This window comes from Oreochromis aureus, linkage group 3 (genome assembly GCF_013358895.1).
Source record: "Oreochromis aureus strain Israel breed Guangdong linkage group 3, ZZ_aureus, whole genome shotgun sequence".
NCBI lineage: Eukaryota > Metazoa > Chordata > Actinopteri > Cichliformes > Cichlidae > Oreochromis > Oreochromis aureus.
Genome location: NC_052944.1, coordinates 47,453,130 through 47,477,832, shown reverse-complemented (window position 1 = coordinate 47,477,832; position 24,703 = coordinate 47,453,130). Strand labels below are relative to the sequence as shown.

Below are 24,703 nucleotides of genomic sequence, written 5' to 3'. Positions count from 1 at the left end.
ACGCTCACGTTTCAAATTCTTAAACACATCAATGTCTAGAAAAGGGGCTTTTGCAGAGCCTTGAATACATGAGTGTTTTCTTTAAACAATTAAATGGCCTCTGATGTACAACAGAACAATAGCTGCAGAGGAATACATTGTTGGCGTCGTTTTCTTTTAGGTGAAACAATAAAATAAACCCCAGAATTAAAACAATTTAATTGTGTTCTGAATGTCATTATATTATTAGCACCAAATTACAAATTTTTTAATGTTTGGACATTTTGTTACAGCCCTGCAGTATTGTAAATCACAATGGCACGGTCATGTATTCAGTAACTGCTGACGATAATACTGACAGTATTATATTCAGTAGCGCCGATGATGTATTTAGAATGTTGCTAACAAGCTAGCCTTGCATATCTTCTCACATTGAACACTCATGAAGACCTTCAGCAGCAGCCAAACTCTCAGTCAGCGGCTCGGCCTTTGACCTTCTATGCCTGCTATGAACCCGGTAGTCTTAATTGTTTCCTTTTTATACTTCATACCAAACCAAGAAGAGCCTTTTGTCGCTACTGTTGCAGCCACCCGCGTCAACAAGAAGCCAAACTTGATGTATCACTTGTGTTGATGCGTTTCAGCATCCATTAGTTTTAGCTGTTGTCGACTTTGTTTGTGCAAATTTAACTGCCAAATCCACTTTAGTTTCATTTCCTGCCTTTGTTGTTACTTTTAGAGTTTTCAAATTTATTATGATTTACTAAATCTTCTCAAGGACTGTTGAGACACAATGTGCAGTCAAATTAATGGGAAGAAAACAATTTTTCATGCAAAGTTTAATATGAATGTTGTATTTTTAGCACCTCAGGAATTTCACATATCACCACAAAGTCAGTTGATTGGGTTTTTTTTGGTTTTTTTATTCTTTAGATTCTTACAATTAGTCTACCTGATGTGTGACCTGATTTCTTTGGGTTTTTCAAGCATCCAGCAAATACTTTAACATTCTTGCACATCAGTACATCGTTGTCATTATCACTGTAAACAGTTAGGCTGGTTTTATATGTTTTAGATGTTTGGTCCAGGACATTCGCAATTCTCCAAAGAAACGTAGCTGACAAATGAAAAAAAATCTCTATTTTTGGTTGTAAACGAAAAATGTTGGCATTAAAACCCGATGATCATGAGCTGTAAGGTTTTACTATGTCATTAGTACATTTTGAACCATTTCGAGCAAAGTTGGACAGATGATTCAGTTTCACTTTGACCCGGGTGGCTGTGATTACTGGGTCCTATGTGTTTTGATTGGATGTGATTGATTGTGTGTGTGTGTGTGTGTGTGTGTGTGTGTGTGTGTGCATCTGTGTGATCATTTTACATCATGCCTCATTATAGACCGGAGCTGATTTTTTTTTTTTTTTTTATGCACTAGACAAATTAGGATTTTGAACCAAACTGGGCTGGTTTTCCAAAAAGAAATCTGAGTCTGAGGTTGATCTTTAAGGTCCGTACAATTTGCTAAAGAATGTCTTGAATAATTTAATAACAGGATTTTTGTATGAAAAATCCTTGAATTACTAATTTAGACAAAATCGATTTGTTAACACAATCAAACTGGACAATTCAACGAAAAAAAAAAAACTTGCCTGCAGCTCAATTTTTTTCAAAGCTGTGGAAAATTAAGCATAAGTTCACCTTGAGGTGCTTTTTAGGAAAACTAGTCCTGGTTTGATGTGGAGGGAGAGGAGTGAAGAAAAGAGTTTTAACAACATGTTGTAGACATGTGTTAATGCAAATAATGATCTGTAATGTGATGTGTGTTGATATGAAACATGGATGTTTGCTGATATTAAGATGGAGAAGAAGGGGGGGAAAAACCCTTATTTGTACTGAGGAAACAAATGCATTCAACTGTGAAAATTAAACTAATACAATGGTACAATGTTGAAGTGCTGTTTCTTGGAAATTTGTGATACATACATACAAACATAGAGACATGGATAGATAACATAACACAAATAAGACAGATTTGACACATAGTGGTGTACTTTTACAGAAAGGCAAGCAGAGTCGACCCACCCCCTGCCCCCCAAACCCAACCGTCCCAATAACATACACAAGACTTTCGGCCATTCGGCGCATTGGGCGGCAAGTCTGCGCCAGGGTAATTGGTCAGCTGTGGCTGCTTCGACCTCATGCAATATCTAAGGTGTGTAGATCATCAATGAAAGTCCTCCGCCATGTTGTTCGGGGGCGGCCTGGTTTGCGTCTTCCGTGGGGTGGGTTCCACGTGATGGCGATCTTGGGCAGTCCGTGTGCAACTGGCATAAAATGTGATCTCCAAAGTGCATACGCTGCTCAGACACAATGTCACTGAGGGGACGTGTGGCAGTCCGGCTGTCGATTTCTTCATTTGTGACATGGTCCCGGTAAGAGACCCGCAGGGTCCATCTTAGCCATTGCTGCTGTGCCGCACTGAGTCTTTTATAAAATTTTGGCAGATGTTTTCCACATTTCACAAGCATAGATCACAGTGGGTATAATGATGGAATTGAGCAGACAAATCTTCATCGCCAGGTCAATCTTTGGGGTCGACCAGATCAGCCAGAAGCGCTGGAAGACTGCATCCGACACACAACGTCGTGTTCAGCATCTCAGTCGCTTGCAAGGACACTGCCAGATAAGTGAATTGGTTCACCTCCTCCACCATAATGGGACCCTGTGCCGCCATGTAACCAATCCTGATGACCTTGGTCTTGTTCTTGGTCTTGTACACACACACACAATGGTGAGGAAATCCATGTAGCCATCCTCTGTGCGGACGCAGCAACTGGATCGAAGGTAGAGGAATGGAATATTTGGACAAACTGCTCAGGGATGCCACGCAATGTTCTAGAGGGAATCTCGCCTATTGAACGCCTTTCTGAAATTGACAGAATTGATCAAGAGACGCTGCTGGTATTCCAAACTCTGTTTGATGATGGTGCGCAAGATAAAGATCTTCTTTATGCGCGACAGGCCAGTGGGAAATCTGGCTTGCTCCTCCTGGAGTTTCTGGTCCACGGCCTTATGTCTTCAGAGGAGGACGATGCTAAACACCTTGCCCCGAACCAAGAGGAGTGTGATTCTTTGCCTGAGCTTTAGGATGACTCCCCTTCACCAGTACCTAACAAGACAAGGGAAGCAAACTAGAAACACTGACATGAGAAACGGACTTTCAAAGTAAAACAGGAAATATAACACAGATAAGTGGACTTGACACAGAGAGAGACATGACTGACCGGGGGGTCAGAGGGAACATGAAGCACAGAGACAAAGGGTAACCTAATGTGAAACACAGGGAGGGTACGGAAACAGAAACTCCAAGCTTCTTTAACAATAATCAAGAAGTAAATCAAAGACAAAACACTGGGTCACACCCAGCACCATGACATAAAGTATCAAAAGTAAGAATAATTCTGCAGAAAAATGTTCAACATCAATATTAAATTGAAAAATACTATTCCTGCATATGTTTAAGACTTAGGTCATTTTAAGTACTTTATATGCTGTTTTTTTCCAGCATCATATTCTATAAATCTGCCATCTCAGAAAAGAATTAGTTGTTCATTAACTCAGGAACACAGGCCTACATCTTAATTTATTTAAGTATATCAAAATATGATATGATATTATTAAAAAAACAAAATTTACTGAATTAAAAGGTTTGAGCAGTGTGTGAGATGGCTAACTGTTAATATATACAGGGGGAACTAAAAATATGCTGCTGTCTCCTCACCATCATGGTGACAGCTTTCTGTGCTAATGTACTAAAGACGTTATTAACAACTTTTTCACAATAACTTTTTTCCCATCTTCTCTACATCACACAGGTTCAAAGTGGTCAGGAAGAGGAATCTCATCTATTATGAAGTTAAATCAATAAAGTTCATTAACTTGCTAGCTGTGCTTTCATTCGAAACACAGATCATAACTGATCTCAGAGAACTGAAAGCTGAGCCAGCAGCAGACTTCCAAGCACGCTGCTCTCCCACCAGTTTATCATGACAGACCAGCAGTTTATCCACATATGCAAATCACCAGAAAAAAAGCTGCTGGACTCTTAACAATGACTTGAGCTAGGTGAGCTAACAGGAGACAGACACACCCGTAAGACAGAGACAGTTACACTTTCCTATGAGTATAAAACCAGCTGAAGCTTTGAGGAGAGAAGTTCAAACAGCAGTAAATCCATGAGATGAAATTCCAGTTAAAAGGGCAAGTGGAGTTCAGCACACTGAGGACTTCCTCCAAAATACAAGGCAATCACACACAAATACATACTAGACATTTAGACTTAAATATTGCTACCCATAGCTAACTAAAGAATTTGGTGATGAAAGGAGAAAAAACGCATGTCCATAAGTACTGTAGAAAATGAGGTGAGGACACTCAGATGTAATAAAACTGCAGCTCCTGACCATGCCTGCTGGAAACCTCAGTCATACGAACACCTGAGACCTGGAGAGAAATCAAAATTCAAACACCAGGGACCAAGAGCAATGAAAGCAAAAGGAGAGGGGATGGGTACAAGGCCATAGGGAGCCATGACAAGTGTTATATTTTTTTCATTGAGCTATGTTGTTTGTCATACTTTGGCTGCAACACAAACATAGCAATTTTATTTTGACCTAAATAAAGCACATCTAATTGTAATACATTGCATGGACAAAGAACTCTACTCAAAGTTCATACAAAGCGATTTATGCTCCTGTGATCCTGTACACTGTAAAATCTAATTAGTTCCCAGAACTCAAAAAAATTATGGAAACTCGTTGCCTCAAAAAAATTGAGTAAAGCTTAGCTAAAAATGACTAAGTTAGGACAACTTATTTACTTTGAGTACTCTGTACAAGCTCATTTGTTCCCAGAACTCAAAAAAATTGGATCAAGTTTACATAAGATGACCAAGTTAGGGCAACTTACTCATTTTGAGTACACTGTACAGCCTTGTTAGTTCCCAGAACTCAAAAAAATTATGGAAACTCGTTGCCTCAAAAAAACTAAGTAAAGCTTACTTAAGATGACTGTTAGGACAACTTATACATTGCAAGTCTGCAGCATTAAGAATAACTTGATATTTCTGACTGTACAATACTAATTGTTTACCTACTGACAAACATGTTAAGTTCAACTAAATGAAAAAACAATTTGTGGTAACCTGAATATGATTAAAAATAATTAACAACACTTTTTGTAATGATGTTAAAATGAGCCCAACTTTTATTTTCAAACACAACAAAGTATAACAGCCAACATACTGGACACTGTTCTGCTGAACAAACAATTATATTGCCATCACTGTTATAATCTTACAATGAAACAAAGTCTCAGATTTAATTATTCTGAAAATAAGTTTAGGCCTACCACAAGTTTGTTTTGTACTTACATTATTTATATAATCAAAATAAAATATTTATTGTTCTGTCACAAGTGCAGTCTCTAATTTAAACAACACAGTTGTTTTTCATTCCAACACAGCAGCTGGAATGTTGTAATATTTTAAGGATGGCTTGTTTCCAGGCCAGGCATTACTGCCTGAATGACTATCATGGATCGAGGTGATCCAAATGTAGGTGCAGAAGAAAGTCTTTAACTTCCCTTAAGTACAGTGGCAGTGGATGTGGGTTGGAGATGCAATGAGCTTGAACCTGCAGGCGACCATCTTCACTGACCACACCATCTGTGACGGAGGACTCATCTCTCCTGTTGTCCTGCAAGCAAACAATCATAATTTTTGGAACATGAACTTAATTGCTTTCTTAAAACATTTTTTTCTGCATTTGGTATAAAACAGACTCCAATTTAGACGATCTCAGGCTCCCTCCCCACCGGAGAGGTGACATTCAATGTCCCAAATTGTCAGTCTGGATAGCCCTGACCACCACCCAACATACAATATTGTCATGAAAGCATCATTTTAAAAAGGGCTATGCAAACATGGCCAATAACTTTCATTCTAATGATGTGCAAAATGATTTTGGGCACAAAACAGATTTTGCTGTTAGAAAACTTGCAGACTTCACTATATACAGTGTAGACCCTCTAAACTAAGTTTGGGGGATGTGATCTTTCAAGAAATGCAGACCAAACTGTTGTTGTTTGTTTACTTACACAGCATGTCTTGTAGAATTAACTGTGGTCACCAGCAACAGCATAGTGCAGTCATATCTCAAGTCTAATAACAGAAGACAGGAAAAGATCAGTAAAGAAACAACTTCCCCAAACCAAAGCACAAATAAAACAATAAGTAAAACAGGCTGATCTAAAGTATGATTAAAGTTCAGTCTGATTAATATCAATGTCACTGACAGTTGCTAATATATTGGAAAACCAAAACACTTACCACTGAGTTGATGTCTTTCTGTCCAACAGTAGGAGTGCTGGTCCCGAGCCTCAAAGACAGTAAGAAGCAAGCAGAGGGAGAAAAAACAGAACATTTTTCAGAAACTGATTTAATCCTTAATGGCTGTGCAATCATTGTAACATAGAGTTTGCTTATGTTGTTAAATAAAGGCTAGATTTGACATTAATAGATGCCACAGATGTTCTAAAGCTGCCACAAAGCATGAAAAAAAATAGACGTCTCCGAAAACGTCGGAGCATTTTCGCAAATATGTGATGTCTTGATAAATCGAGCAGATATTTGAACTTTACACAGCTACATTCTCGCCTGAAAATATCTTAAAAGTTTATTTTGTGACTCAGAAAAAGTAATAAGTTTTTCAGCGGCGCTCCTCCGCCATTGCCGCGCTTACAAGTACGCACAGGCTCCGACAACCGTGGCCGACAAATGCGATCCTCCTTTTCCCCAGACTACCCTTTCTGGGTCACAAAATAACCTTTTAAGATATTTTCAGGCGACAATGTAGCTATGTAATGCTCAAATATCTACTTAATTTATCAAAATATCACATATTTGCAAAAGTGCTTCCACGTTTTCGGAGAGCTCTGTTATCCACCCCCCACCCCCCACACCTACCCCATCCCTAACAGCTGCACCTCCCAAAGAATTTTGTCTGGGCTCTTATCTCACTTATTTATTTCAAACAATCAACAGAAAATTTCACCACATAGTTTTATGTAAGGTTTTTAAGGCTGTGGTGTTAATTTTTAAGTAACAGGAGCCCAGCGGCAGCAGCAACGCTAGGCTAACACTAACTAGCTAGCAAGATTTTAAACCTGGTGCTAAACTAAGAGAAGCCACAAAATCAGTTTGAATAAGAGTAAACATTTACTCACCAAGTCAGAGTATCACGTAAAGATCCACAGCAATGACAATAATAATATCTTGAGCTGACGCTTCTCCAGGTTTGCTCAACATATTCCATAAAAAATGCACCGTGAACATGCGGACTGATCCGAGAGGGAGGAGGACGGTAGTCACGTGGCATTTTCAAAACACATCTTTCATCCTTCCGCACTGAGAAGCAAAACTTCCAGCTTACTTAGTTTTTCAAAGTTAAGACAACTCAAATAAATGGAGTTTATCAGCGTTTTTGCATAAAAAGTACTGGTAACTTATTTAAATTGAGTTCTAATAACAAATTGATAAAAATTGAGTTCAGCCTATTTAATATTTTTAATTAAACACAATATTACATTTTACAGTGTATGATCACATGCTAAACTTTTATGGCTTAAAACTTTCAAAGTACAGATTATAAAGTTTTAGAAGAGGGACAAGCTGCTTCCAAAGTTCAAACTGTGCTTTTTCCTGCACACAGCCTGGTATCGGCTCCATTCTACAGGCAATCATTGTTGCTGAGAGGTGAAATGGCACAGAGAGGAAATCAGCAGGATTCAAAAGAATTATCCTGTTCACTCTGTTTGGATCTACTAAAGGATCCAGTAACTATTCCCTGTGGACACAACTACTGCATGAACTGTATTAAAGGTTTCTGGGATGAAGAGGAGAAAAACAAGAAAATCCACAGCTGCCATCAGTGCAGGAAAGCTTTCATACCAAAGCCTGTGCTGCAGAAAAATACCTTATTAGCAGAGTTGGTGGAGGATCTGAAGAAAAAGAAGACTGGACTCCAAGCTGCTCCAGCTGATCACTGCTATGCTGGACCTGAAGATGTGGCCTGTGATGTCTGCACTGGGAGGAAGCTGAAAGCCATCAAGTCCTGTTTATCTTGTCCAGCCTCTTACTGTGAGAAACACCTCCAACCTCACTATGATGCAGCTCCATTAAAGAAACACAAGCTGGTGGCCCCCTCCAAGAAGCTCCAGGACAACATCTGCTCTCGTCATGATGAGGTGATGAAGATTTTCTGTCGTACTGATCAGCAGAGTATCTGTTATCTCTGCACAGTGGATGAACATAAAGGCCATGAAACAGTCCCAGCTGCAGCAGAAAGGACTGAGAAGCAGAAGGAGCTCGAGGTGAGACGACTAAACATCCAGCAGAGAATCCAGGAGCGAGAGAAAGATGTGAAGCTGCTTCAACAGGAGGTGGAGGCCATCAATGGCTCTGCTGATAAAGCAGTGGAGGACAGTGAGAAGATGTTCACTGAGCTGATCCGTCTCATCCAGAAAAGAAGCTCTGATGTGAAGCAGCAGGTCAGATCCCAGCAGGAAACTGAAGTGAGTCGAGTCAAAGAGCTTCAGGAGAAGCTGGAGCAGGAGATCGCTGAGCTGAAGAGGAAAGACGGCGAGCTGGAGCAGCTCTCACACACAGAGGATCACAGCCAGTTTCTACACAACTACCCCTCACTGTCAGCACTCAGTGAGTCTACACACTCATCCAGCATCAATATTCGTCCTCTGAGCTACTTTGAGGATGTGACAGCAGCTGTGTCAGAGACCAGAGATAAACTACAGGACATTCTGAGAGAGGAATGGACAAACATCTCACGGGTGGTGACTATGGTGGATGTTTTATTGTCACCATCACAACCAGAGCCAAAGACCAGAGCTGGATTCTTAAAATATTCATGTGCAATCACACTGGATCCAAACACAGCAAACACACATCTGTTAATGTCTGAGAGGAACAGAAAAGCAACATTTAAGGAACAACAGCAGCCTTATTCTGATCATCCAGACAGATTTCTTCCTTGTTGGCAGGTCCTGAGTAAAGAGAGTCTGACTCAACGTTGCTACTGGGAGGTGAAGTGGAAAGGAAAGGTTTATGTAGCAGTTTCATACAAGAATATCAGCAGAATAGGGAGGTTAAATGATTGTGTATTTGGGTTAAATGATAAATCTTGGGCATTGAGTTGTGATAGCAAGAGTTATAAATTTTTCTACAACAAAGTCCAAACTGACCTCTCAGGTCCTCGGTCCTCCAGAGTAGGAGTGTACCTGGATCACAGAGCAGGTATTCTGTCTTTCTACGGCGTTTCTGAAACCATGACTCTCCTCCACAGAGTCCAGACCACATTCACTCAGCCGCTCTATGCTGGACTTATGCTTTTTGAGCGAGGAGACACGGTAGAGTTCATTAAATTGAAATAGACAGTGGGTACATTTATGTTAGAACTTCTGTTTGAAAGTTAGTGTCTAAAAAATGTACTGCTGTAAATAAACGTGTAGCTACATTTCTTACATAAGTATAAACCTTAATTTGTTATTATGATCAAGAATTATAAGTTTAAAATATACTTCTACTCATATTTAGCATTCTTAATCGGTCTTAAATTAATTAAATGTAGCAATACGCTGGAGTTTGATTGGTTTGTTTTTAGTAAGCTGAATACCTTTGGATATCATTAAATATCTTTTATTATGATTTTGAAGAGAGATTTTTATCAGACTTCATCTTTTATACATCAAACTATGGTAACACAATGATATAGGAAATAGTTTATTTGCTCAGAAATGCATGCTTTACTCACCACACTCAACCAATCTAATGGTTGTTTTGGTTTATCTGCTGGATGTTTCTGGAAGTTTAATGTCCCTTAATCTGTTTATGATCAATAAAGTTGGTGTACTTTGGACAGTTTCACTTGCTATAAATAACTCATATTTTATCGACAACAATTAAGCACAATGTTAAAACAATAAACAATGTTATTTGGTTGGTAGTTAAACCCTTTAATCCGATAAATTGTAAAAATGTATTATTCAGCAATGAATGGACAACAAGCAGCAGTATGCAATGATCGATCAGTAACTATTCTTGCACTGTTAACACCCCTCCTATGATTGAGTAACCTATGTCTAAATAAATAAGCAAAACTAAAATATACCTACCAGTTCTTGCAGCTCATGAAGTCTAAAATCTCATGTAACAGTGATTGTCAGTATCCCAGCTAGATAAGAATCAACCACCATACAGCATCCACAGAGTCACGCTGAGAGTCTAAAGCCTTGTTTCCCTCATTCTGTTAAATGGTTTTGACACCTGTTCCCTTGTTACTCCAGGAAACATGAAGCAGATACAACAACTGGACTTCATTCAAAGTCTTGAACTTGCATTTGTTCTCTGGAGCTCTCAATATAAGATCCAATGAGATGTCCAAAGAGATAAACATTTTTTTCTTTCTCTTTGTTTCTATTGCTCTCCCACTCTGAGCAATCTAGGGTTGCAGGTGAATAAATGAGCTTTTATTTCTTGCTTGCAGTTGCCTTCAGTGAAACCATACATACATTACACAAACGTCACATTGGGGAGACAGGTCAGAACAGGTAACTTTTACAAAAGGTGAAGGATAAGGCAGAGAGTCAAAACACAGTCTTGTAATCTGGGAGAATTTGTTGTTCCAGCCAGCCATTCAACCTTGGAGCCTTCTAGCTGGCCTCGGGCATCAGCATGAACATAACGCTTGTTTGGGTTAGGTTCAATCAATCAATCAATCAATCAATCAATCAATCAATCAATCAATCAATCAATCAATCAATCAATCAACCAATCAATTTATTATAAGCACATTTAAAAACAACACAGGTTGACGAAAGTGCTGTGCATAGTAAAAAAAGTAAAAAGTAGAACAAACACACACAATGAATAAAACGAAAGAAAAACTCAGTCACAATTAAAAGCTAAAGAGTAAAAATGTGTTTTCAGACAGGTTTTTAAAATGTCAAGTGTTTGGAGAGAGCCTAATTTGAAGAGGCAGACTGTTCCAAAGTTTGGGCGCAGCAATCGCAAATGCCTGGTCTGTTTTTTAGCCTGCTTCTAGGGACAACTAGAAGCAACTTATCAGCTGACCTGAGAGTTCTATTAGGAGTATTTATACACTATTAAAAATGCTGGGTTATATTCCTAACTCAACTGCTGGGTAAAAGCTGTAGGCTCGTAAGTTGGCTTATTGTGACCAAATATTGGTTCAAAAGTCATGACTCAGGAGTTGGGTTGTTCACTCCACAGCTTGACTAATTCTGAAAATAAGCCTCAGAAGAAGCCACATCATTCTTCACAAACTGCCTTTTTTCAATTAGACTGTGACCTGATCAGATATCACTGGATTTCTCCACTACTATGAAATAAAACATGGTAAGTAAAAAGTAAATTCTTTTTTTTCTTTTGCCTGTCCCATTTGGTTCTTTAGCCGTCAGAATTGTTGTCTGAAGACCAACAAGGATACCCAATGGATTTACTTTGCCAAATGGATCATCACGGCCTTGCCGTATTGGTCCATTTGATCGACCTTTGTTGTTATTATTTATTTTATTTTATTTTCAGTTGTTACAGACGGGACAGACATGACAGGGGGATAGGAAAGGGAGAAAGAAAGATGAAGGAAAAGAAAAACAGAAGGGAAAAGGGACAGTGAGAAAGGGCACTTAAAAAGAGAAAGAAGAGAAAAAAAAATCTCCTGGATCACCTGTTGAGAGAAAAAGAAGAGAAAACAAGCAAAAAAAAAAAAAACAGAGCAACATACTAAACACAACACCATCACATTAATCTAGCTAATTGTAAACAGCAGTAAATACTAAATATTGAATGTTGTTGTGCAGCACGCAGGACAGACAGCGCACAATGTGCTTTGAAGTAGCAGTCAAGAAAGGTGTAGTTTATGTCTATGAACAGTGAACACCCGTGTGCACACCTGTGTGGATCAGCGCGCTTGTATTCAAAAGGTTTCCCCATGTAATGGTCTGCTAGAGGGTGTGGAGGCCCATAGCCCCGTCCCCCAGGGCATGAAGCAGGCATGGAGGAGATCCAGGCTCCAGACATCCAGAGGCCCCAGAGTGCGAGAGCCCAAGGAGGACCACCTGAGGGGCATCGGTGCCACCCTCCTGGGAAGAGCTGAGGAGAGCCCCAGACGAGGGGTCACCCAGTAGCCACGGAGCAGAAGCCAGAGGGGGCTGCACTGCTGTGCCAGAGTGAACTGAGCCGCAGGCCCGAGGGCCCCCCATGCACCGGAAGAGGCCTGACCGAGCAACAGGCGCCAGGCCCTGCCAAGCAGCCACCGGGAGTGAGCTGGTACATACCTGAGCGCCCAGCCCCGGACACCAAGAACCACCAACACACCGACCCCAAGGGCATCAGTCACCGGCAGGGAGTGTGGTGAGGGGAGATAGGCCTCCATACTTTGGAGGGCCTGGGAGTTCCCAGAGAGGTGGAGTCTAAGACGTCTAAGAGTCTAAGAAGTTCATGAAGTAATGACTTCATGAACTTCTTCACAAATAAAATTCTTATCATTAGAGAAAAAATTACCAATAATCATCCCACAGATGTAATATCATCTACAGCTACTCTTAGTACCATTGATGTTAAGTTAGACTCTTTTTCTCCAATTGATCTTTCTGAGTTAACTTCAATAATTACTTCCTCCAAACCATCAACGTGTCTTTTAGACCCCATTCCCACAAAACTGCTCAAAGAAGTCCTGCCGTTAATTAATGCTTCAATCTTAAATATGATCAACCTATCTCTAATAATCGGCTCTGTAGCCTTCAAGCTGGCTGTAGTTAAACCTTTACTCAAAAAGCCATCTCTAGACCCAGCAGTCTTAGCTAATTATAGGCCAATCTCCAACCTTCCTTTCATATCAAAAATCCTTGAAAGAGTAGTTGTCAAACAGCTAACAGATCATCTGCAGAGGAATGGCTTATTTGAAGAGTTTCAGTCAGGTTTCAGAGCTCATCACAGCACAGAAACAGCTTTAGTGAAGGTTACAAATGATCTTCTCATGGCCTCTGACAGTGGACTCATCTCTGTGCTTGTCCTGCTAGACCTTAGTGCAGCGTTCGATACTGTTGACCATAATATCCTATTAGAGCGATTAGAACATGCTGTAGGTATTACAGGTACTGTGCTGCAGTGGTTTGTATCATATCTATCTAATAGACTCCAATTTGTACATGTAAATGGAGAGTCCTCTTCACACACTAAGGTCAATTATGGTGTTCCACAGGGTTCAGTGCTAGGACCAATTCTGTTTACATTATACATGCTTCCCCTAGGCAGCATCATTAGAAGACATAGCATACATTTTCACTACTATGCAGATGACACGCAGCTCTATCTATCCATGAAGCCAGATAAACACGCACCAATTAGTTAAACTGCAGGAATGTCTTAAAGACATAAAGACCTGGATGGCCGCTAACTTTCTGCTTCTTAATTCAGATAAAACTGAGGTTATTGTACTCGGCCCTGAAAATCTTAGAAATGTGGTTTCTAACCAGATTCTTACTCTGGATGGCATTACCTTGGCCTCCAGTAACACTGTGAGGAACCTTGGAGTCATTTTTGACCAGGACATGTCCTTCAACGCACATATTAAACAAATATGTAAGACTGCTTTCTTCCATTTGCACAACATCTCTAAAGTTAGAAATATCCTGTCTCAGAGTGATGCTGAAAAACTAGTTCATGCATTTATTACTTCCAGGCTGGACTACTGTAATTCTTTATTATCAGGATGTCCTAAAAACTCACTGAAAAGCCTTCAGTTAATCCAAAATGCTGCAGCAAGAGTCCTGACAGGGACTAGAAAGAGAGAGCATATTTCTCCTGTTTTGGCTTCCCTTCATTGGCTTCCTGTTAAATCCAGAATTGAATTCAAAATCCTGCTCCTCACATACAAGGTCTTAAATAATCAGGCCCCATCTTATCTTAATGACCTTGTAGTACCATATCACCCTATTAGAGCACTTCGCTCTCGCACTGCAGGCTTACTTGTTGTTCCTAGAGCAGCGGTCCCCAACTCCCGGGCCTTGGACCGGTGCCGGTCCGTGAGTCGTTTGGTACCGGGCCGCGAGAGTTGAGGCTCAGGTGTGAAATGTATGGTTGTCAGGGTTTTTATCGGTTTTCAACTTTATTTTGTTATCTTTTTTATCGTTAACTCGGTTTTCCTGGGTCTTTTCACGTGTGTTATGAATAAATCGGAACTAGTTTTATTTTGTTGTATTTATCCGCGACACCTTAAAGGCGTCGGGCATAAACCGGTCCGTGAGGCAAAAAAGGTTGGGGACCGCTGTCCTAGAGTATTTAAAAGTAGAGTGGGAGGGAGAGCCTTCAGTTTTCAGGCCCCTCTTCTGTGGAACCAGCTTCCAGTTTGGATTCGGGAGACAGACACTATCTCTACTTTCAAGATTAGGCTTAAAACTTTCCTTTTTGCTAAAGCATATAGTTAGGGCTGGACCAGGTGACCCTGAATCCTCCCTTAGTTATGCTGCAATAGACGTAGGCTGCCGGGGATTCCCATGATGCATTGAGTTTTTCCTTTCCAGTCACCTTTCTCACTCACTATGTGTTAATAGACCTCTCTGCATTGAACCATATCTGTTATTAATCTCTGTCTCTCTTCCACAGCAGGTCTTTCATCCTGTTTTCCTTCTCTCTCCCCAACCGGTCGCAGCAGATGGCCGCCCCTCCCTGAGCCTGGTTCTGCCGGAGGTTTCTTCCTGTTAAAGGGGAGTTTTTCCTTCCCACTGTCGCCAAAGTGTTGGGTTTTTCTCTGTATCTATGAAGCGCCTTGAGGCGACTTTTGTTGTGATTTGGCGCTATATAAATAAAATTGAATTGAATTGAATTGAATTAAGACCTGTTACGGGTTCGAAATTGAGGATGAGAGTAAAACAATGATAGTCCAGAAGAGGTGGTTCAAACAATTGATTTTAATGCACGCAGCGTGGAGAGGTGCAAACTGCAAAACAGTTGTACATCTCTACCCAAAATACACTCTAGATTGCTTTTATAACATCAGGGTATTGTAACGCCCCTTCTTGCGTTTACAAGCACATAATTTGCATGTACAGAACATTCATGTATTTTAAGAATTAAATGCAACATAGAGGTTCCTCCTTGTGGCATACTCTTCCGAATATGGTGATGACCTAAGGCCTTTGAGGTCACCATGGACTGGACATCCTTCCGTCACCTGTAACTAAGCAAACTCAAATACCACAAGAAGCTGAATACATTCAGGCCTTTGCTCAGCTACTATTTTACTGTAACAATATACTCAGCATATGAGTTATGATATATATATATTTAACTCAATCATTTTAAAGTAGTTATAACTGCACCTGTAATAAACATGTTAATATTTGATTAGGATAACCCCTATAATATAAATTATAACATAATGCCAGCAACTTCAATAAATGCTTGGATGAAATGATAATTAATGCAATGACAAAGATGATGGTTATATAAAATAATCCCTATAATTCTACAGACCCGACCTGACATATAGACACAGACAAACAGGCACACACAGACACAAACATGCATTCCCACCCTCATGCACACATATAGAAATACTCAGCACTCACCCAACGTAAGGATAGACATAAATGGACATGTACACACAATCACACTCCCCAAACATACTCTATACCCCGGGTCCAGGTACCCTCGCCCCCAGAGGGGGAAACGGCACCTAGACCCAGGAGATGTTACCCTTTCCCCCGGGGTGGAGGCAAGCAGACCGCCCCAGGCTCCGCAGCAGCAGGGAGGCCCCACATCCCAGTTCCCAATTGGACGGCCAACAGTAAAAAGTAAAAAGTAAATTCTAATAGTTTAAAAATCATAGGGTTGATTATGCAATTTATTGGTTTAATTTAGAACTTTACCTACTCATTAAAGGTATTTTAACAGATAACACCAGCTAGCTTGTGATGAAGAAAGTTATTTCTACTTAAAAATGCTTGATATCATTGTTTAAAGCTATAATTTGAAGTGAGGCTGATGTTGACAAACTGTTTAGTGATCACTGTATATAGAACAAAGAAAGTATGAGATTGGGTGTTGCATTTGTGGGAAAAAGGTAAAGCTATTTAATTTAATGTATTAATGTAATTATTTAATTTAACCTAAATGACCTCTATGTTGATAACAAGATCCTTTCATTTTAAAATATAAAGGAAATGATCATTTGTCCCATTTAGATTTTGTAAGGCTAGATTGCACTAATACTTTGACCCCCCAGTGCCTTCCGCGTGGCCGGCCGCCGGACCTGTTCTGTCGCCACCGCTGGCTTCGCGGTCGGCCTCCGGACCTCCTCTGTCGCCGCCACTGCCTTCCGCGTGGCCGGCCTCCTGATGTGTTTCGTCTGCGTCGCTGCCGCTGCTGTCCGCATGGCCAGGCCCCCGAACTGTTTTGGACTTCTGTGCTGTCGGCCTCCGGGTCGGATTCCTGAACTTTTGATTTCTTGGACTGTTTCAAGGTCTCCAGTGTTTTTGTTTTGGACTGTTTTCCTGTGTTTCTGAACTTATGCTCCTTGTCTTTTGGTTGTTTCTTTGTCAGTGCTGAGTCTGCGTCTTTGTGTAGTGATTTCTTGTTTCCTGTTTTATTGTGAAAGTCCGTGTCTGATGTGAGTGTATTCAGTTTTGCCTCCCTTGTCTTGTCTCGTTAGCCCTGATCTCTCCCACCTGTGTCTCCCTCCTGTCTTCCATTCCCTGATTACTTCCCTGTGTACAGGGTGGGCAATTTATATGGATACACCGTAATAACATGGGAATGGTTGGTGATATTAAAGTCCTGTTTGTGGCACATTAGTATATGTGAGGGGGCAAACTCCTCAAGATGGGTGGTGACCATGGTGGCCATTTAGAAGTCGGCCATCTTGGATACAACTTTTGTTTTTTCAATAGGAAGAGGGCCATGTGACACATCAAACTTATTGGTAATGTCACAAGAAAAACAATGGTATGCTTGGTTTCAATGCAACTTTATTCTTTCATGAGTTATTTACAAGTTTCTCTTTGTTCACAGCCATTGACATGTCGAAGAGGTTAACACGTGAGGAGCGGATCGAAATTGTGTTGATATCTGGTGAACGCAGTAACCGGGTCATTGCAGCAGATTTCAATGCAAGACACCCTATGAGGCCACCCATCTCCCATGCTACAGTTAGCAAACTGCTTGCTAAGTTTCGTGAAACTGGTTCAGTGTTGGATTTGCCAAAATGTGGACGCAAGAAAACTGTCACTAATGAAGAAACATCAGTGGCTGTCCTAGCTTCATTCAGCAAGAGCCCACAGCATAGCACTTGCCGCATGTCACTGGAGAGTGGCATTAGTCGAACATCCCTTCGGCGGATATTAGCTACTCACAAATGGCACCCTTACAAACTCCAGCTACTGCAGCATCTCAACGAAGATGACCCAGATCGGCGCACAGAATTTGCAGAATGGGCAAAACAAAAATTGGAACAGGACCCTCAGTTCATGCAGAAGATTTTGTTCAGTGATGAGGCAAACTTTTATGTGAATGGTGAAGTTAACAAACAAAACCACCGCTATTGGTCTGACACTAACCCACATTGGATGGATCCCTCCAAGACTGTTGGAACAACAAAAGTGATGGTTTGGTGTGGTATATGGGGTACAACGATAGTGGGTCCATTCTTCATCAATGGAAACCTCAAGGCCACTGGATATTTGAAATTGCTACATGATGATGTGTTTCCCTCTTTGTGCACTGAAGCTGGCACGTTCCCTGAGTTTTTCCAGCAAGATGGTGCACCACCACATTATGGGTGCCAGGTCCGAGCATTCCTAGATGAACAGTTTCCTGGAAAGTGGATTGGTCGTCGTGGGCCGGTTGAATGGCCCTCAAGGTCTCCCGATCTGACCCGCTTAGACTTTTATCTTTGGGCTCATCTGAAGGCAATTGTCTATGGTGTGAAGATACGAAACGTGCAGCACCTGAAACTACGGATACTGGATGCCTGTGCTGGCATTTCTCCTGCGGTGTTGCTATCAGTGTGTGAAGAGTGGGAGAAAAGGGTTGCATTGACAATCCAACACAATGGGCAGCACATTGAACACATTTTATAAGTGGTCAGAAACTTGTAAATAACTCATGAAAGAATAAAGTTACATTGAAACCAAGCACACCATTGTTTTTCTTGTGACATTACCAATAAGTTTGATGTGTCACATGGCCCTCTTCCTATTGAAAAAACAAAAGTTGTATCCAAGATGGCCGACTTCTAAATGGCCACCATGGTCACCACCCATCTCGAGGAGTTTGCTCCCTCACGTATACTAATGTGCCACAAACAGGACTTTAATATCACCAACCATTCCTATGTTATTACGGTGTATCCATATAAATGGCGGAAGCGAATGGATGGATGGATGGCCCACCCTGTAGATTTGAGAATCATCAGCATAACAGTGAAATGAGATTGAATGTTTCCTGTAAATAGAGCCTACTGGGAGCATGTAAAGGGAAAAGAGTACTGGGCCCAGGATAGATCCTTGAGGGACCCAACATGTAAGGGGGGTTGAAGAGGATGAAGAGTCACCGAAATTGACAGAAAAACTTCTATCAGGTAAATAGCATCTGAACCATTCAAGAGCACTAAAATGGCAGAGTTACCAGAGACATCAACTAATAAAAGATCATTAAAAACTTTTAAAAGCACAGTTTCAGTGCTATGTAGCGCTTTGAAACCAGACTGAAATGTTTCTAAGATGTCATTAATTTCCAGAAAAGCCTGGAGCTGAAGGAAGACAATTTTTTTTCCAGGTTTTTGGACAGGAAGGGGAGTTTGGAGATAATTTTGGCCTAAAATTTGAAAGAACTGTGTCATCAAAATTGTTTTTTTTTTTTTTTTTTTTTGAGAAATAGGTGCACTACAGCATGTTTTAGATTGACTGGGAAGGTTCCCATTAGAAGAAAGGTGTTAATAATGTTTAAAACATTAGGCCGAATAGTGTCAAAGACTTCTTTGAAAAGGAAAGAGGGGATAATGTTGAGGTGACACATGGAGGGCTTAAGGTGGGAGACTAGACGTGCTCAGCGAAACAGGCTCAAAGTGATCAAACACAACTGAGGAATCCGGGGGAACTGAGGGGTCATAAGCTGGAGGAGTGATATGAGACCTGATAGTAGCAACCTTGTCGATAAAAAACCGTAAAACGTTTTCACAGTTGGCTGGAGACCCTGGTAAGTGTGTGGTGGGTGGAGGTTGATAACAGAATTAATTGTGTTGAGGACACGGGGCCTGTAGCTGTGGTTAGAGATGATATCTGATAAATACTTAGTTTTCATTTTTTTGAACAGCATCCTGATAAAGAAACAGGGCTTCCCTTAACATATGAAAAGAAATCTGGAGTTGATCTTTTTTCCATTTTCTTTCCACTTTTCTGCAGGTCCTTTGGAGGGCCTGAGTGACATTATTTTACCAGGGATCAGTTTTAGGTCTAGTGCACTTAGTTTTTTTAAAAGGAGCAACAATATCAAGAACGTTTGAACAAGCGTCATTGAACAAGGTGAGCAAATGATCAGGATGCTGCTTAAGGGAACAATTGTCCAAGGAAGGGGCACCAATATTCTAATAAACAACAGAGAAATGTCCAGCAGTAGCAGGAGTGATAATGCAGAATTCACACACAGGTAAACTGAGGTTTACAGAGGTTTAACTGGAGGACATGGTGCTGAAATTTGGATTATAACAGGTATGTGATCAGAAAAGTTGAGCTTGCAAATTTGAATGTCACATAACTGCAGACCACAAGATTAAACTAGATCCAAAGTATGTGCACGCTCATGGGTGGGACCCTTGACTGATTGGACAAGATTAAAAGAGTCAATGAGATTCAGAAAGTCTTTCAAAAGAGGTTTTTGATAGCAGCAAAAATGAATATTAAAATCCCCAAGGATTAAAACGGTGTCAAATATTGGTAACATCCCTGATAAAAAGACAGCTTTATTGCGAACAAACTACATTCCAGTTTCGCAGCTGATCAAATGTCCATCACTGGTCTCCAGATCTATCAATACCCCGTTGCAGAGTCGTGAGCTTCTCCAAGATCTTATCCATATTGTGTTCAATAAGCACAGTCTGAATACTTACAGCCCTGCCCATCGCATCAACCATGCCGGCAAGCATTGGATTTTGAGCAGCTGTATCGCTTTCTTTATTCTTCGATAAGCCAGGGTTGAGCCAACTCCAATCAACCAGAACCCTGTTATCATGGAATTTCTCATTTTTAAATTCTTTTAAGTTTAAAATTAAGATTTCGAAAATCTGTTTTTTTATATTAATTAAAAAAAATTGAATGGAGGTTTTTATTTAGAGTTTAATTCTTTTGTGTGAAATTCATTTTTGATTTGAAGTATTTATTAACGGATTAATAATTCATTTTGAAATACAGATTTATAAATAGTGTCTCTATTTAAAATGATTTTTTTAAAATTATTTTAATAATTTTTAAATGAATAAAAGAATAAAACATGGACTCTTAAATGAATTTACAAATGCATATTTTATTGCCCAATTCAGTGTTTAAGCACAAAATTCTTCTTTTTGATGCACATGCCTCTTCTGGTCCTCCATAACAGTACTGTCATGAACTGTATATTTTGAACTGGTTTGTGGAATTATGCAATATTAAACATGAACGAAAAAGAAATAATTAAAATAATTTAATAGGATACTGTAAACTGTATCATACACTGTAACATATACAGTCCTCAGTGTACCGTATTTGACAGGCACAGCAATAAAGTAAAACTATATATAATATTGAAATGTATCGAAGTTTGAGTTGGATTAAAAATTAGAATCAGTTAAAAGGACTAGATGTTACAGTCCCTGATAATGCATTGCTTTAGATGGAGAGACTCCCGAGGGATGGCTGTTATGAGGACAGGCAGCCCAGAAACTTTGCCAGCAGCACACATCGTTGTGTGCCTCAACTTTTGGTCTTTTACCCAAGCTAATCTGCCATTTTCCTTCCTTGGTTAGGTTTACAGATTAGAGATCGATCTAGATTATCATTTTAAATATGGGACACATCATCAGTAGTGGACCTTGGATTCATCAGGTGTTTGGGCCATTATCACTAGACACCCTCATCCAAGGAGGCCCTGCCAGGGTTGATCAGGCCCTGGAGTGTGTCACTGGTTTATGTTAAATTGTTATTTCTCTTCTTCTTTCTTATGTTTAATTTTCTAAGATTTTTCTTCTTCTATCTATTCACTGCAACTGAGAAATAATACTTACCTCTTTAGCATTTATGGAGCCTAACGTCTTCAAAGGGATAGAAAAGGTGATAGAGAGAAGTAAGACAAAAAGGACAAGATAGGAAAGAGCGGAGAGCAGAGCCGGAAGGAGGGCACCCGATCTGGCTTCCCACACCTCCCTGCCGGATTGGGCTGTACGCTCTACCTCCCCACTGCCTCCCAGAAAAGGGAAGAAGAGCAGAGGGGGTAAGAGCGGAATATTTCTTTTCTCCCATGGTTAGCTGACTGCCTTAGCTGCCTAAGTGATGTCAGCCCGTTTTAACCATAGCCAGTGACTGGTCCTCTCAGCAGTGTTAGCTAGTTCTCTTATAGCCTGCCATTGTGCCTGTCCTCTGATCCCAATCTCTCTAAGCAGTTTTGCTGTTGTACTGGCAACAAAGCCCCTGCACTCCACTTCCACCGGGCGCACCTTGATCTTCCAGCCCCTGTCCTCTGCCTCAGCTGCCAAGTTGGCATAGCGGAGCTTCTTACGCTCAAATGCTTCCTCAATTGCTTCCTCCCATGGTACCGTTAGCTCAATGACGTACGCAAGCTTTTGGGAGTTAGACCAAAGGATGAGGTCTGGTCGCAGAGTACAGAGGTGGGTAGTAACGAGTTACATTTACTCCGTTACATTTACTTGAGTAAGTTTTTGAAAAAAAATGTACTTTTAAAGTACTTTTTTTGCACGATACTTTTTACTTTTACTTGAGTACATTTGTGAAGAAGAAACGGTACTTTTACTCTACATTTGCAAAATTCGACTCGTTACTTTTTAAAAAAATAATTAGTTTAACACATTAGATAACATGCCGCCAGTGGAGTTTCCGGTAACTTTTTTACCAATCAGATGTGGCCATGCAGTCACATGACCAGTTTGAAACTGTGGCGGGCAGAGCGGCCCAAGCATTTCACAGTAGCGGACACACGGAAAGAATAAACACAGGAAAACATGGCAGAGCCAGTTGTCTACGCTAGAGCTGAAGAGGATGAACACCCTTGGCCTCATATACTAAGAATGTTTCTCTTAAAAGCATTACTAAAGAACAGCTATGTCTTCAGTGTCGGTGTCTTCAGTAAGAGCCAAAACAAACCAACGTTTCAGCGTGAAACAATTCAGCTCGTGTAACCTGAGGAAACGGTAAGTTTTCTGTAAATATCTTTTTAGCTGTGGTTAGCTTGATGTCAGTCTTATGTTACAGCAGCTGTGTCGAGCTCGAGCTGCGAGTCATATTTTCGTTGCTACGTTGTAGTGAGATAAGTTTGTGGGTGTTTTGTGCAGCTTCGGCTGTCCTTTTAACTGCTCGCTGGTTAGCTAGCATGAGCTATAGAGATTGAAAATGTGACGTCATTGAGGGGTAAAACCGCAAAGGATTGTGGGAACCCAAGGCAAGAGGTACTAGCGCACACAGGCTTTCAATTGAAATAAGTTACACAGCGATAAAAAGAAACAAAAAATGCCAAGAACCTGTTGTATTATTAACTGCACAAGCCGGGCGAACGACAGCCGCGTGAAGTCGACGGGAAATGCGTTTGGTTTTTATCGGATTCATCAGATTTTTGTCTCAGTGATTGCCCAGTACGATTACAGCATACAATATTATTATCACTGCTACATTTCTGTAATGCATACCATATATTCTTTGCACTACTAATTAATTACCGTGAGCTAAAAGGTCCTATTTATAAACGGTTCACGAATGTGTATTTATGAAGACGATTTGTGAGACAGGTAAACTTACCGTTGCCAGCGCATTTACGATGGTCTTGTGCTCAACACGGTGCATTTCTAGGTCCTGTACCCATCCGTCCGTGAACTGCACCTGGGCCTGTTGCAGTGACCTGAAGTTACTAAAAACGTCATGAGTGTATGCACTCACTCCAAGAACCATGTAATTATAAATCTGAGCGTGGTTAAAGTTGGGCAGCACGCTGATGTCTTTTGTCCAGTCTGTGTGCTCGTAAGGGTCTAACCCTTTCACTCCTTTGATTTTTTCCAAGTACCTTTTCTTTGCCTTTTCCTCGAGTCTGTCTTTGTACGGACCGGCATTGTTCTCCTTCGTTTTGTACATTATTTTTTGGTGAGAAAAGAAAAAGCAAGACGGTATTGGAACATGAGAAAAAACGTTTTGCGGTGCTGCAAATGCTTGCATTTGATGCGGTAATTTAAATGTCCTGCCTTCACCTCCCGGCATGCAATGCGCGAAAGTCACGTGGTCTGTCAATCTCTATAAGCTAACAGCTAGCCTGGTTAATGACGCTAGAGTTCCACGCACATGCAAACAGCTCGTCTCTACTGCTTTAACTGTTAAAACAGAAGGCAATACTGCGGCTGACAGGGTTTATTATGTGAAACAGCAGCTTGTTTAGTTTAAACAGTCTGCATTAAGCTGGACAAACACTGTGCGATTTTTTTCAGTCACGTTATTCCGCTCCTGCTCAAACTGTACAATTGAATCTCAGGGGTTAGAAGTTCATAGGTCACGATGCAGGGTCTCACACTATACGACCTGATGCTCTGATGCGACCTGAGTGCTCAAACTGTGCGTCCATAACATGAAGCTTATCATACAAAATCTGTCTCTCGCTCTACCTCTTTCTGTCTTTCACTCACTCACTCACTCACACAGACACACACACACCATCAACTTTGCTAAATTACTAATGAAAAACATTGACCAGGCAGCTGCAATTGAGCAGCAATGTCCATCCAACTCTTTTCATGGTTGTTGTAGTCGTGATAATTTTGTGAGGCCACATTGAAAAGCCTCGGATACGGAAGCGTAGTACGTATGTGTAGAGCTGCGACCCAGGCAAAAGATAAATAGAGCTATATCATGTTATAACGTGATAAGTATATTGTTAAAACAATATACTTTCAATGTTTCTACAATATACTATCACGTTATTACAATATACATAATTATCACGTTCGTACAGTATAAATATTATATTGTATGAACGTGATATTATATTGTTCAAACGGGAAAGGTATATTGCACGAACATGAAAAGTATATTGTCAGAACAATAAACTTTTCACGTTCTAACATGATATAGCTCTATTTATCTTTTGCCTGGGTGGCAGCTCTACGGTTACGTACTCAGATGAGCTTGCCAAAGTTCTACAAGTTGTGCCTCCATCTCTTGTGTCCAGATCACATGCTGCTCCACCTTTTCACTTTCATTTCTGTGTTTGTGCGTTCGCAGTGGGAGAGGCTGCGTTGAGGGGGGCGACAGGATTTCAAACAGGTTTGATTATCTTGCGACCATACAACTGATGATTGGCCCCCCTTTGCCCCGGAAGAGGCCTGAC

The 24,703-nt window shown here is 40.7% G+C and overlaps 1 protein-coding gene across 1 annotated transcript; it reads left to right on the top strand.

The window, feature by feature from the left end:
* Positions 1-2,859: 2,859 nt before the first annotated feature.
* LOC116326996 (tripartite motif-containing protein 16-like) lies at positions 2,860-9,483 on the top strand. Its single transcript, XM_031748451.2, has 2 exons — positions 2,860-3,101; positions 7,929-9,483. Exons 1-2 carry the CDS (start codon positions 2,860-2,862, stop codon positions 9,481-9,483), a joined length of 1,797 nt encoding a protein of 598 aa, XP_031604311.2.
* Positions 9,484-24,703: the final 15,220 nt, after the last annotated feature.